Below are 13,310 nucleotides of genomic sequence, written 5' to 3'. Positions count from 1 at the left end.
GAATTAGTAAACGATACTTAAACTCTTGGAAAACTATCAGAACTCAATTAAATAAAAAAAACGTGATAAAATGTGGATGGACCTAAAGTGTGCCCCTGAGTAGTTTCTGCTTTGCGAAATGTAATGCCCTAAAAAAAGCGCCTTTATGTCCTGAATGAAAATTAAAATATTTTCATAAGCCAAGTACTGTACATACTTTTGGTATATGATCAATCTTGTATGGGGTTTGCTGGAAATTCCTTATTTCACGGATGACGTGCGCTATCTGCAACAACACAAGTATTAAAATTAGAAATTAATTTATTTGAAAACCTATCTATAATGAAACACCCATAGTAATTTACATTTATTTTAGACTTACCATTCTCATCTTAGAGAAATTGAGAAGACCATCAGGCGTGTAGTTAGTCGTCCCTTCTTCTATAAACGACAGATCTGATAGATACATACCCAAGTATGGGATGCAAGGAGGGTCACACCTGGGAACATAACATCATCATTTTTTGTTATTCTAATGTTCGAATAATGAAATGTCACTCAATTACATAAATTGCGTATATCATATCCTATTCAAAGTTACTCTTCTCATGCAAAGAGACTTAACTAAGTCTTAAGATTAAGTAACGTTTCGGAAGTAGAAGTAATAAAGAGAAATGGACATTGTTACCTGTGCAAAGCATCTCTCAAAATCCTGAACCTGCATTCCGACGATATTATCGTCTGCATTCGTTCTATAGTCTGTTTACTCTGTAACATAATAATCATCACCATTAACCAAAATCTTTATCTATATTAATATCTTTATCACTTTTAACATTAAACTCACAGTTTTAGAAACTTTCTCCCAAGTCTTCTTGAGTCTGTATACCGATGTGTTGGACAATGCGGCGCAAACTTGTAGGACTCCGTTGAAGTTGTGCAGACAACGGGCGATGTCGGCCACTGCTGCCCATTTCTCTATTGCGGCTACGCGACCTGGAAATGGTTACGTTGATGATGTAGATATGTACTACATATTAGCTTTTTTAATATTATGTAAAGACATATAAAAAAAACTGAGTTGAATTAGAGTCTTCTAAGATGTCATTAAATGAAGTGCCGATTTGTGTACTGAATTTGGTCAGTTGGATTACGAGTTGCTGAAAAATGTGGATTGATAGATTTTGACACAAAATGGGCAATATTGTTGTAATCCAGTTGTGTGTAATAAAGAATCATAATACATACCAGCCAATGTGTACTTCTTCAGAATCTCAGATATCACCAAGTTGGATATGTGATTGAAATGCGCGGTCATCATGAGAATGTGTGGTGCTCTCTCAGCTTTATCTGCCTTTGTCCACGCTTGTCCTAAGAACTCCCTGAAAGATAAAGCATATCTATTTAGTATCTTTAAATATTGTACATAGTTGGAATTGAGATTAAGTACTTACTCGCTGTTGATTGAACTAAAGATTTGATAGTCCAAGTAAGTCATTTGCTCTGCAATTTCTAACGCAGAGAGTGTTTCAACACTTTCTTTGGTTGGCACCTGGAAAATTCCAATACCACGATTTAAACTATAGTACATAGTAACCAGAATAAAATTGTTTTCGAATATTAAGGTTCACCAGAAAAATAATAAGCTAAAGGATTCTTACATGAGGTGGAATGAACAGAGTCTTCAAGTCAACATTCCTATCAGGTGCTCGTTCCAGTAGACGCAGCAGTTGTGCTGCAGCCTTATGTTCAGCTGGCAGCAACCCTGGACTGCCCTCGATCTCCTTGAGGAAGTCCATCGTGAGCCCTCGGAGACGCTCGTCAGACCAGAAGTCGTGAGAGTGCTTGGATATCCAATGCCTGTAACATCATCAATGTAAAGATACTCAATATACGAGATATTTATGTGAAATTTTGAAGTCAACAATAGGTGTAAACAGTACATATTTTCCATTGATTTAGGCCCTGTGTTATCAAAAGCTAGGTTAGAAGTCTCATTTCGTATCAACTATGTACCTACGCAAAAAGGCTGGGTAGCAAAAAGTTTACTGACCTTAAAACATTGAGCACCCTCATGGTAGCAGCAGTTGATATAACAGAATCTCTTCGAGTGGCTGGAGGAGAATTCGGTGGTGGTGATCTTGGATTTGATGAAGCTGAAGTGGCTACTGCAAACGCTACTGCCGCAGTAGATGTACTGCTCCTAAATTATCAACATTGATGAAAATACAGAGCATAATATAATGTAAGAGTTGTATTTGATCTGAGTTTATTTGCCCGTGATATTTTGGTAATGGTGATTTTGTAGTGACACTAGTAGACTTAAGTGAAATGGAATTGTGAAGAAAGATTTTTGAAGTTGAAGGAAACAGTAGAATTTGAAATGAACACAGAATAGTATACACATGCATATAGGTAGGTGTTAGGAAGTGAGGAAGACAAGCATAGTGATAGTGCAGAAATAGAAGTTATGAATCCGAATTATTATTCCTCTGGTGATTTTGTCAAATGTTTTCTTTTCTTAATAGCCGATTAAAAATGTTATACCCATAAACATGCAAATTTTGGATAATCTATTAAAAACGTTGATAAATAATTAAAATTCTAATTAAAATGCCAATTCCCAATTCAATCGCTATGAAAATAAAAGTAATTAATTAACACAAAAATACCGAAAGTGCAATTTATTTTCCTAATTGATAAAAATATCGATGTGATTAATTTTAGGGCTAATTTTGAATAAATAAAATCTAATTCTAATATTTCATAAGCAAAAGATTTAAAATTACAAATATTGTAGTTTTGTGTGTGAATTTCTTTTAGAGAAGAAATGAGAGTATCCAATGTTGATGTAAGTGAAAGTGAAGAGAACGTAGATAAAGATGGTTAATAGGCAAGATCTGGAATGTTAGTTTATCCACATCAGTTTAATCTGAAAATAATCCTGCTTTTGGAAAGACCGTTTAATGTATGCATTGCCATAATCATAACAAGCAGTAAACCTGAAAATAGTAAGATGTACAAAGGCGCAAGGCAATTCCAGTAGAAGTAAATTTTATGCACTGATAGAAGTGCAATGAGTAAGCGAATCAACTTCAATCTTATAGTCCCAAGTAACAAAATCGTATTTAGTTTGTCCTGGTATCCTGTTGCCGTCAACACAAGATTTCGTATTTCTTGTTCCTTGTAGAGTTTTCGTCTTTTTTGTAGTGTTTTCTGTAGTGTCATGTCCATGATTTACAATAGGGATTACAAAATTTATAAAAAAGGAGTGAGGAAACGTCAGAATACTAGGTTAAGCGGAATTATTAAAAATACTCTTCTACGTCTGGTCTACTAGGTTCGTTCTCTACATCAGTTACCTTTACCAATCACTCACCATAACAGGTCTTTTCCAAAGCTGTTAAATCAATAGTAATAGTTTCATTATCATTTTTACAGTCATCAAGTATGAAGGATCTATGTCGAGGCTAGAAGGACTCTCTCTTGATAGAATTTCGTGCAAAAGCGTCATAAATTTAGTAAAATTTTCAAAGAATTTTAGATTGTTAAGAAAAAGGTGAATAGCATGCCACAACACTGAGAATTGTGAACTCCCATGTGTGCTAAATGATTATAAGTAATCAAGTTAATTCGCAATCGTTCAAATTACAAGGATAAGTATGTTATGGATAAAAATGATAACATGTATATCAGGATTGTATTCACCATACCTTCTATGAGACTGCCTGAAAGATGTGATCACGACACCCGCCTTTGGTTGACTGGTTTCTCGCCGATAATTCTGGATTTTGAAGATTAGAAATTGCTCATTACTCATTATAATATGTAGTATATCTAGATTTTCAGTAAGCTTGTTTTAGATCTTTATAATTAAGTCCCAGCGAAGATTGAGTCTTATTTTCAACTTTAAACTTTGGACTTTCAACAAGTAGGTGGTATGCCTCAGAAGCTTTAACTTTTGCAGCAAATCACGTCTTTATAAATTACGAGCCCACCATCAGCTTGCTACTAAGCGATGCGTCATTATTTTGTTCAAAATAATACCCATAACCCACCCTTCCATAATATTGACGATTCTTTAAATGTTCATGTATAGCTATAGGTATTACATTACAGCTTATACAAGGAAGATAAAGTTAAGTTACCTGTGCATGTGACACCTGAGAGGTGACAGAAGACCGTGGTTCCGACCCGCCCCAGTAGCGGCGTCGCTCGCTATTGATTGACGAGTTGGTGTAGCGGCGCTCGCTAAACAAATGTGTTAAATATAGATACTGTATGTGGTATGTATTGTGGATGGATGTTGTAAAACACAAATGAACAAAGGAATCGATAGAAAGCAAATGGTAACAAATACAACATTTTAGGTTTCTTAGTTTGCCACACAACACTATGATGTTATTTGGAAGGTTGACAACGCAATAACAAGACTGAAAGTATTTTACCTGATTACAAGGTGGCGATGGCATTACTCAACCGTTGAACTGCACAATCTCTTTGCCAAAAGACTATAACTCTTGGATGGTAATGATAAAGACTTTATAGACGCTGTATTTTAGTAATATTTATTGTATAATTTATTTATTAGTCATATCACAACTCACCTAACAGATCTTCGTGCAGCATATCTGGTACCAGAATCGGAAGCTCTCCTGGGTTCGTCAGCAGCGGCCGTCTCCGCAGTCTCCCTGGCGCTGTCAGACCGTCTCCTGGCATCAGCTGCAGCAGCGGAGGGCTGCAGGCGACGCGGGGACTCCGACATAGTGCGCACACGCTGTTGGATAAACTGTTTAACTCGTCGTGCTTCTGTCATTCACCATTTTAGCGAAGGCAAGAGCACGATGAGCTAGGATAGCTTTTGCGCTGAACGTTGAAGACGTTGTATCTTTTCTAGCGGTTCATAGCATAAAGAAAGAAAGGTTCTGATGTAGTAATGAAGAAATGCTGGAAAACGTCACAGAATTGTTTTGTTCAAACACATAATTATTTAGTTAGCTTCCTAACACGTATTTTATGGCTCAAAGTAAGAAGAACTACTAGTATATTCCATGTATCTTTATCTACAACATTAAAATGATAAAGTAAGCTTACTTCTGAAAATCGTTGTGATATTTTAAACTTATCATCAGGCTTCTTCTTATTCTTCTCTTGCTCTTCTTCCTTATACTTTATGTCCTCATCACTCTGGTCTACCATTTCTATACTCTCATCCTTCATCAGGGCTGCGGCTGCATCATTGTCCTTTGGTGACTGTTTCTTCTTGGAGTTCGTTTCATGAACTGGACTGACCTTCTTTGGACTTCCAACCAGGGTTACTGAACTGATTGCTCCAGGAGATGAAGGCGATGTACCTAGAGATTATCATTTGTTATTGTCAGGCTTTTTAGCAGATCCCGTTGGACAGCAATAGTATGGAAATATGTGATTTTTAGGCATTAAAAATACCTCTATACATAGGTATACAGGCGGTCGGATTAGTAACATCCTTCTTTATGAGTATTCGGTAATTCGGAAAGAATAGGGCATTAAATAACCGTTACCTTTCAAAGTCTCATTACTAGATGACGTTGCCATTATTTTGGGTATAGTCAAATGACTGTTATCCTCCTCAGCCTTTTCGGAAGCATGTTAGTAGAAATAAGACTGTTAAAACATCGTTTATCCCACTATCTTTAGACATTTAGAATCTAGGCTCGATTCTTAAGAATGAAAACTTTGTGTAAAATGCGTAAATAACGGATGGTATATGGATATTGGTACTTCAATATATTTAATTTTATGTTGATGATTTTATGAAGAATAAAAATATATTCAAAACTACTTACTACCTTACTGGCTGTGGAAGTCCTTCTTGAGGGTGCTGCCAAGTAAGGAGACAGTTTGTCTTCATCTTCGCCTAAAATCCGACAGACTTTATTACATAGAATCACGTTGATTTCACATAATTTAAAAGGTAATATTTTGTACGGTAGAAATGATTTGCATTGAGAACTTACTTTTTCTTGAAGCTCGCCAGAATCTCGACTGCCAGTCCCGGTCGCTGTATTCTGATCCGTAACCTGAAATTGTTTGTGCTTTTTTTCTGTCAGTTTAAGTAACAGCCTGCCATATTATATAAATTGTAATGTAAGAATCTTTAGGTTTGTTTTCAATGCTTTTGATATTTTTAGGATATCAGTTCCGTCAGCTCTATATAGTATCTTGGTTGTTGTAAAGTTTGGCAAATAAATCGACTTTTGCTATCGGTTGAGAAAAAAGTTAAACATTCAACATAATTTATGATGTCTCAAAATTAACAAATAATGGACTATCACATGAGTGTGCAGCTCCTAATTTAATACTTATTGTATATCTTTTAGTCAGGAATCTCTTGAGTTCCACTTCTAAGTCGACCAATCACAAAACATACATACACAAGTATTATTTTTTACAGCCCTTAAAAAAACCCCTAAAACTCACCAGAAACTGAGCTAGCGGCGCTAGTTTTCCTCGTGGAGTCAGGTGGTGGAGCCAACTCCATCTCCTGCTGAGACTGCTCGTAGAACACCTGCTTCAGAGCCTCCAGGACGGTCACACCGTCGGTGAACACCCGGTAGGTCAGCAGGAATGTGTTTAGGAAGTCCACGGATAAGAAGCGGAGATCTGGAATTCAAAATATGGATTCTTAAGACTGTTGAGTTTGAAATTGAAATATTTGGGATTAAATATCCACCCAGTATCAAGTAATGCCAATAGGTAAAATACTATTAAGTAAATGGTCGCAGAGGCAGTCAAATACAATAGGATCAAATTCGGTATGCACTGTAAAGGAGGCAGTCTTTTGTTTTGACGGTTTCCAATGTTTTTTCGACATAGTGGGACTTATAGTATATCATTAAGTGTCGATTATGTGCAGTTTTACTAATGTAGCTTTAGATACCCCACTTTACGCTAAACATGATGAAAACAGAGTCAAAGTATCTGTATTAACTTACCTGTCAACCTCTGCAGCAACCGTTGTGGTGTCGCCGACCTGATCTGCGGCACCTTACAGGAGTTCAAGGTCCTACTGAATCGAATATCGACGTCATCAGTAAACAGTGCCCTATCAGACCGACAGGCTGGTAAACTGGCTGATGCTGCTCCACAAGCCCCACAGGCTCTCAGTAACTCTGTGAGGGCTGCACTTTCCATACATTGCGCGAGCTCGCTAGTCCAGCCCGCTTTCTCTTCGAGGCTGCCGGCGACTGTCAAGGAAGACGTGTTGTATTTTAATTATTGAAACATTTTTTAATAATGTATTAGTAACTGGGTTGAGAAGGTCAGGTAAGCAGTCGCTGCATGTTAAGCACAATGACAAGCTACTTATCTCTTAGTACAATATGACAAGGCTTTAATAATGAATTAATTAGCTTTAAAAATAGAACAATCCTTAATGGCAAACGTTAAGACACAAAGATGTTATATGTGATCTCACCTAAATGAGCACAAATCTGCTCCCCCTTGACTTCGACGAGAATCTTGAAATCTTTGCCTTGGTAGATATCACCTCCGGGAGATGAACATACTGATGTAGTATCTGTAAGATAGGAATGTTTGTTATGTGAACTTCAAATAAAAGCAGGATGAATTCTTCTATTAGGCTCAACACCAGCACTATGCTCAATATATTTATTATACCTATACCCTTATAAACTACTACAACCAAAACCGTATTTTAAAAACATATTCATTACCAATATTAATTTTGATTATTTAACTGAAAGTGAAAGTATCTCCGAAATCATTGGCTTGATTTAAAATATTATTTCAATATTAAACAGCCTGTTTATCTACTACTAGGCTACTTTCTACCTCTCCGCACTTACCATCGTCATCATGATTAGCTGGATCCTCAATTAGCAGCGCGTCATGTAGCGGCAGTCTCCCAGCTGGAGGCAGGTGCAGCCTGCCGCCTGCAGCCCTGGTGGTGAGGAGTAGGTGGTTGCTGAACAGGAACGCTTGTCGAGCCTGCAGGGTGGCGCGACGACCCTTGCCTACCACTTGGGAGAGGGTTCCTGGGGAAATAATAGACCTTAGTAAATTATGAATTTGTATGACATAAACATGTATGATGTATGTAGATGACTGTCTGTTAGGATTTCAAGACTTCTGCAAAAGTGCGATTTTTCGATGTTACTGTCCCAGTTGTATGAAGGGTGGTTCGGAGTTTATTTTATATATATATAATTGTCCTGTAATGGGGTACTTAATAATATTTTTTTTTAAATAGAGGATTATGGCAAGGCGTTACCTTGTCGTATGAAGACTTGGTTGACATCCAGCAGTATGTCGCATCCTTCAATGATCATGCGCTCCACCGCTAAGTTCTTCCGCAAATTCTCTGTCTCACTGACCTGTGCGACAACAAAGTTAGATATTAACTAACAGAAACTTGACAAATATTTGATTAAGCTTTCATTTTATCTGCGAAAATATTTATTTGGGTTACAAGTTGTTTGCTGCAAGTGCAAATTTTTTTATCCGAGATGCAAAAAACTTTCCTTTTGAACATTTCACATCAGTAGCGAGAAATGTGTTTATTTTATTCACTCCGAACGACTTTTGTTTTTCTTCGGCGTCGAACTTCAAACTCTTGGTTTAGACCAGGAGATAAAGCTGGCCATTTCCAAACTTATAAATCAAGAGTGAGTAAAAGTATATTTTTTCTCACTGTTTTCAAGCAACAAAACCGCATGTTCAAGCATAAATAATTTTACTATTGTTATGTGCCAGTACTAAATAACCGTTACCTCATCATGCATCTGCCGTGACAGTTCCTCAAGCTGCGCGCGCGCGTGCTGTAGACTGCGCCGCTCCACGTGGTCGTGTGGCGTGTGCGCCAGAAGCTCGTGCAGGGTGATTATGTAACGTGGGATCTGGGCATTGAAATAAGAACTTCAGAATTTTAGTTTCATTCCCAAAACCTTCTAAGTCCGCCAGCAACTTCATAGAAAAAAATAACGTTGCAGAGCTTGTAAACTCTCATAAGGAATTCTAATTATGCAATTTAAGAAATAAATAACTTGAAAAAGCTCCTAATATCTTCTTAGGACAAAAAATGACCAAATTGTCTCTAATTGTCACCAGAAATAAATTAACTGAACTTCCTAATTGGTAAAGAAAAACGTCTTCTGAATATTAATTGACCCCTCTTTCAATAGACATGCTTTAAGGAAAAACTTTGAATACATAATTGCGACACAGCAGTACAAAAAGAAATACATTGACTATAAAAACACAACAAAAAATCGAAGCTTAATAGTTTTACACTACACTCTTATAACATTGCTAAAAATCATGAAATAAAATCAATTCAATGTTTCGTTAAGTCCTCCCTAAAATACCAATTTGCTCTCATAACTCGCAAAAAAAACCTGTGATTAAATGCCCCAACAAATCTGCACTTAAATTCGAACAAAAAATAGGTACTTAACACCTTACCTGATGCATAGGATACGTCAAGAACGTCTCCAGCGAGCGACTCTGGCAGGCCGGCTTGCTCTCCAGCCTCGCCAAGAGCTGCGCAAAGGGCTGGCTCTGCTTACACTCGGTTAGGACTTGCAGCGAGTAGTGGTGGTTCCTCACGTACTCCTGGTAGATGGTGAGCATCGGCAGAAGCATGTCGAATAGGTCTCCTGTATGTAGGTGCACTACTAAGTGTAATCCTTTGTTTACTTTCAAGTGATTTGGTTAAATGGTGGATGATTTTGAACAATTTTATGATTAGAAGAAGATTTCGAAGTAATTTTAAGATGGTTTTGATGATAATAAAAGTGGAAAAATCAGAGACGATCCTGTCGGCACTGTTTGCACTCAAGAGTAGTAATTGCGATGATTTTGAGGTAGTTGTTTTATTGAGGGTAATGATTATGAGCATATAAGAAGTAAATTATTGACAGAGTAAATACTAGTTCAAGTTAGAATCAGGTAAAAAGATTTATTGACCGACTAAGAAATTAGGTAATGTTAGATTTAACTTCTCTATCGTTTGATAATTATGCAAATCACGCAGAATTATAAAATCTAATTTCTTGAGAATTGCCATAATAATAATATTGTGGCAAGTAGACTATACACAACTCAAAGTAAGTAAATTCATATAAAACTCACCTAAGACCAAAGTAGGCCAGGACTCCATGCGCGAGGTGAGCCCTTTGAAGAAGATCTGATGGAGGAACAGCACCGTCTCGCTGTTCAGGAAGATGGAGTTCACATCCTCGTGGGTGCACGGCGGCTTCTTGGAGCTGGCCGCCATTTTGAAGGGCCGGAGGAAACAGGTTACCTGATGATGAAGAGGAAGTTTTCATGAGTTATTTATGTGTAAGCAAATGATTGTGATAAAAGTGTGATTTTAACAGGAATAGGACTGAAAACTAAAATTTTGAGATATGGTCCTTCATGTTAACAAGAATTTTAAATATTATGAACATCGGAAAGCTTAATTTATTCTAAAGAACCCAAAGATTAAAAATAGAGCCCTATGTGAACGGTTCAATACACAAGAAAATAACGTCATATCTACATAAAGTTGTTTTCTTTATGGTCTTTCACAAGATCTACAATTTGAAGCACACAAAAGAGTCACACCACTTATAGAAATCATCACACAACTCATTTATCTACTAAGACACAAAGATCTAACTCACCATAATCTCCATCTGCTCCAAGTACTCCTCTTCAGCCTCCACCATCTTGAAGACGAGGCTGTTCCTCTTGCGCATGCTCTCCGCGTGAGGACTCTTGATGTACTCGTCCACGATCTGTTTCCAGCGGCGACGGCATAACCAGCCGCGGAAGAAGCTCTGTGGAGTAAGGATAATCATGTAGACTAGGCGTTACTTCAGAAAAGAAAATTATAATCTCCACTGAACTTCTTGTAGTCGGCACATTGCGCGAGTCTGGGTTTACGGTCAATCGTGCATCATTCGTAACGTTTTACGTAGTGTATCTCAGAAATAAAAAAATGGGATCGGCTTTATCTGAAATCGCCTACTGACTTTCGGTTGCTCATACAAACGAAAGTTGGGAAAGGGCTAGGCAAATAATGAAGAAACGTACAAAAGTTTAAAAATTGAAAGATTTCATCTCCACTTAGCAATGCATTCTCAGACATATTCTCATTCTCAACATGTAATAAATAATCATGAATGTATAACTTACTTGGACTTTTTTGATCTTCCTGAGTTCAGCCGGGTCTATCTCTGGCGAGTGGCTCGGAGACGAGCTAGATGTAGACTCCGCTCGCGCAGTCGGTTCATGCTCTTTCTTGTATGTGCACAACTGTAAACAAATAAGTACATATATCTAAACTAAAGGGTTATATTGTTTACTTGACCGCGCTACCATCAGGATCTAGGTACTGGTCCAATTTGAAAAATATCTCAGTGTTAAATAGACGATTTAGCGAGGTAGGCTATAGGCCACCACCAGCGGTTTCACCCGATTTCCGCGCGAGAACAACTTCGCGCACCTGCGTAATAAGTGGCATAAAGCCTTCTCTTATAAAAGGGTTATCTAAATCTCAACGCTTTTTTATAATTGTACCACCAGTTCCTGAGCAAGAAAAGAAACCAAAGGGCTTCTTCAAAGATCCTAAAGCTACTGACCTCAGTCCTCAACTTCTTGACCTCATTAGAGAGCTCGTCACACTGCTGCGCGTACTGCCACCGCGAGGTCCTCTCGCTTTCCACCACCTGCAGGAGGTGCAGCTGCTTCTGTTCCAACTCTTCCTTCTGGAGTAGCAGCTTGTTGAAGCTGGGGACAAGAGGTTGAAATTATAAGAGAAGCATTATTTCGGTTTCACTCGTTTCCAGCTTGCAATATTATTCAGGTGCGCGATTGGATAACATTTTTAAAATTATATTCTATGCTAATCTTTTTCGATAAATGACACGTGAAGCACTGAAATAATTTTTCAAATCGATCCTATAGCTCCAACAAAAAAAAATAAACAAACTCATCAGATAAATAATCAAATCTATAATTTATTAGTATAGTTTTTTTCAGGGCTCCGTATCCGAAGGGAAAGGGACACTGGACCCTGAACCCTATATCCTCCTACCTCGTCGCTCTCCGACTGTAAACATCATCTGAAATGCACAGCTATGTATATTGAAGCTAGAATTTCAGAAATATAATATCTTTCACTAACTGGCGATAAATTGGAAACACGATGCGGTTCATTGCAACGTTGGATGAGAAATTCAGATAATTTTGCGAGTCCCCGGCAAGTCGAATATTGGGAACGATTTTACATCTATTTTCTGACCATCGAAAATTTTGAAAATGTTTTATTTACATAGGTATATGCAACATTATAAACTAGTTTCCATTAACGGAACTGTAAAAGTAGCCTATCCTTCCTCGGTAAATGGCCTATGTGACACTGAAAGTTTTTTTTTTTAATAGGTCCAGTGTTTCTGAAATTAGCGTTATAAGGCTTCCAAAAGTGGATTCCTTTCCCAATTAGAATAATTCGACTGATGGTTGTCCTAAGGGATTTTAAGTCATAATAACTGCACCATCACGTTGAAATATTAACACTCCCCGGCCAGGGATAGCCGGCATTGTTGCAGTAATTAATAAACATTAATAAACGTAATCAACATGACAATCTGTGTGACAGATAGCGCGCAGGTAACGTTACATGCTTTCATTAAAATGTGTACTACACTTGCTTCAATACGTTTTTACGTAAGTATGTACGGTGGGGTATGTTCGCACTCACTTTATGTATGTTAATGAGCTGGGTAAATGGAAAGCTTTTTTAAAAATTGAAATTAAGAGCATAATTAATATATATATATATTTTTTTAATTTTGTTTCTGGGTTATTTACGTTAGTTTAATTAGAAGGTAAAATCTCTTAAGTTAACAAAGAACCCTTCCTATGTGCGATTATTTGCATACCTGGATATAACTAAAACGTCAGTAAAATACCCAGCTGCATCCAGAGCAACTTTTAGCCGACCCTAAAATACTTAAGAAAGGCTAGAGAATTTAAGGATGAGGAGAATTGAAGGATTTCATGATTTCAAAACCATTAAAATCTTTGACCAGCCGTCATGAATATTTGCAAACCCCAGAATAGCATAAAATTATGCGACCAAAATGTCTTACTAAGTACGAATATTTTTAAGTAATTCACTTTTATTCCCACTTTTAAATAAAATTTGAAGTCAAAGTTAAGCTACACATCAATTTTTAGGCTCTACACCCTTCAAAATAAGGTTCATTTTTCATCCAATAAGAATTTCTGGGTACATGATCGTAGCAAGGAGAGTCGTCGGTAGTTTATATTACAAATTC

At 37.3% G+C, this 13,310-nt stretch overlaps 1 protein-coding gene across 1 annotated transcript in view; it reads right to left on the bottom strand.

Moving 5' to 3' along the window:
- Positions 1-13,310, bottom strand: part of LOC124636751 (ras-specific guanine nucleotide-releasing factor 1-like) — a 34,286-nt gene that overhangs the window by 182 nt on the left and 20,794 nt on the right. Inside the window, 27 exon segments of the mRNA XM_047172879.1 lie at positions 197-265; positions 362-479; positions 668-747; positions 827-975; positions 1,228-1,361; positions 1,434-1,531; positions 1,641-1,839; positions 2,033-2,182; positions 3,359-3,379; positions 3,693-3,763; positions 4,128-4,230; positions 4,587-4,756; positions 5,074-5,333; positions 5,523-5,625; positions 5,811-5,878; positions 5,979-6,041; positions 6,442-6,624; positions 6,957-7,208; positions 7,439-7,540; positions 7,830-8,018; positions 8,255-8,357; positions 8,754-8,879; positions 9,445-9,638; positions 10,114-10,285; positions 10,650-10,805; positions 11,164-11,283; positions 11,610-11,757. Of these exon segments, the coding sequence (XP_047028835.1) occupies positions 197-265; positions 362-479; positions 668-747; positions 827-975; positions 1,228-1,361; positions 1,434-1,531; positions 1,641-1,839; positions 2,033-2,182; positions 3,359-3,379; positions 3,693-3,763; positions 4,128-4,230; positions 4,587-4,756; positions 5,074-5,333; positions 5,523-5,625; positions 5,811-5,878; positions 5,979-6,041; positions 6,442-6,624; positions 6,957-7,208; positions 7,439-7,540; positions 7,830-8,018; positions 8,255-8,357; positions 8,754-8,879; positions 9,445-9,638; positions 10,114-10,285; positions 10,650-10,805; positions 11,164-11,283; positions 11,610-11,757 (3,601 nt within the window).

This window comes from Helicoverpa zea, chromosome 15, assembly GCF_022581195.2.
Source record: "Helicoverpa zea isolate HzStark_Cry1AcR chromosome 15, ilHelZeax1.1, whole genome shotgun sequence".
NCBI lineage: Eukaryota > Metazoa > Arthropoda > Insecta > Lepidoptera > Noctuidae > Helicoverpa > Helicoverpa zea.
Note: the sequence above shows the minus strand (reverse complement) of the source record. Positions and strands in the feature narration are given on the sequence as shown.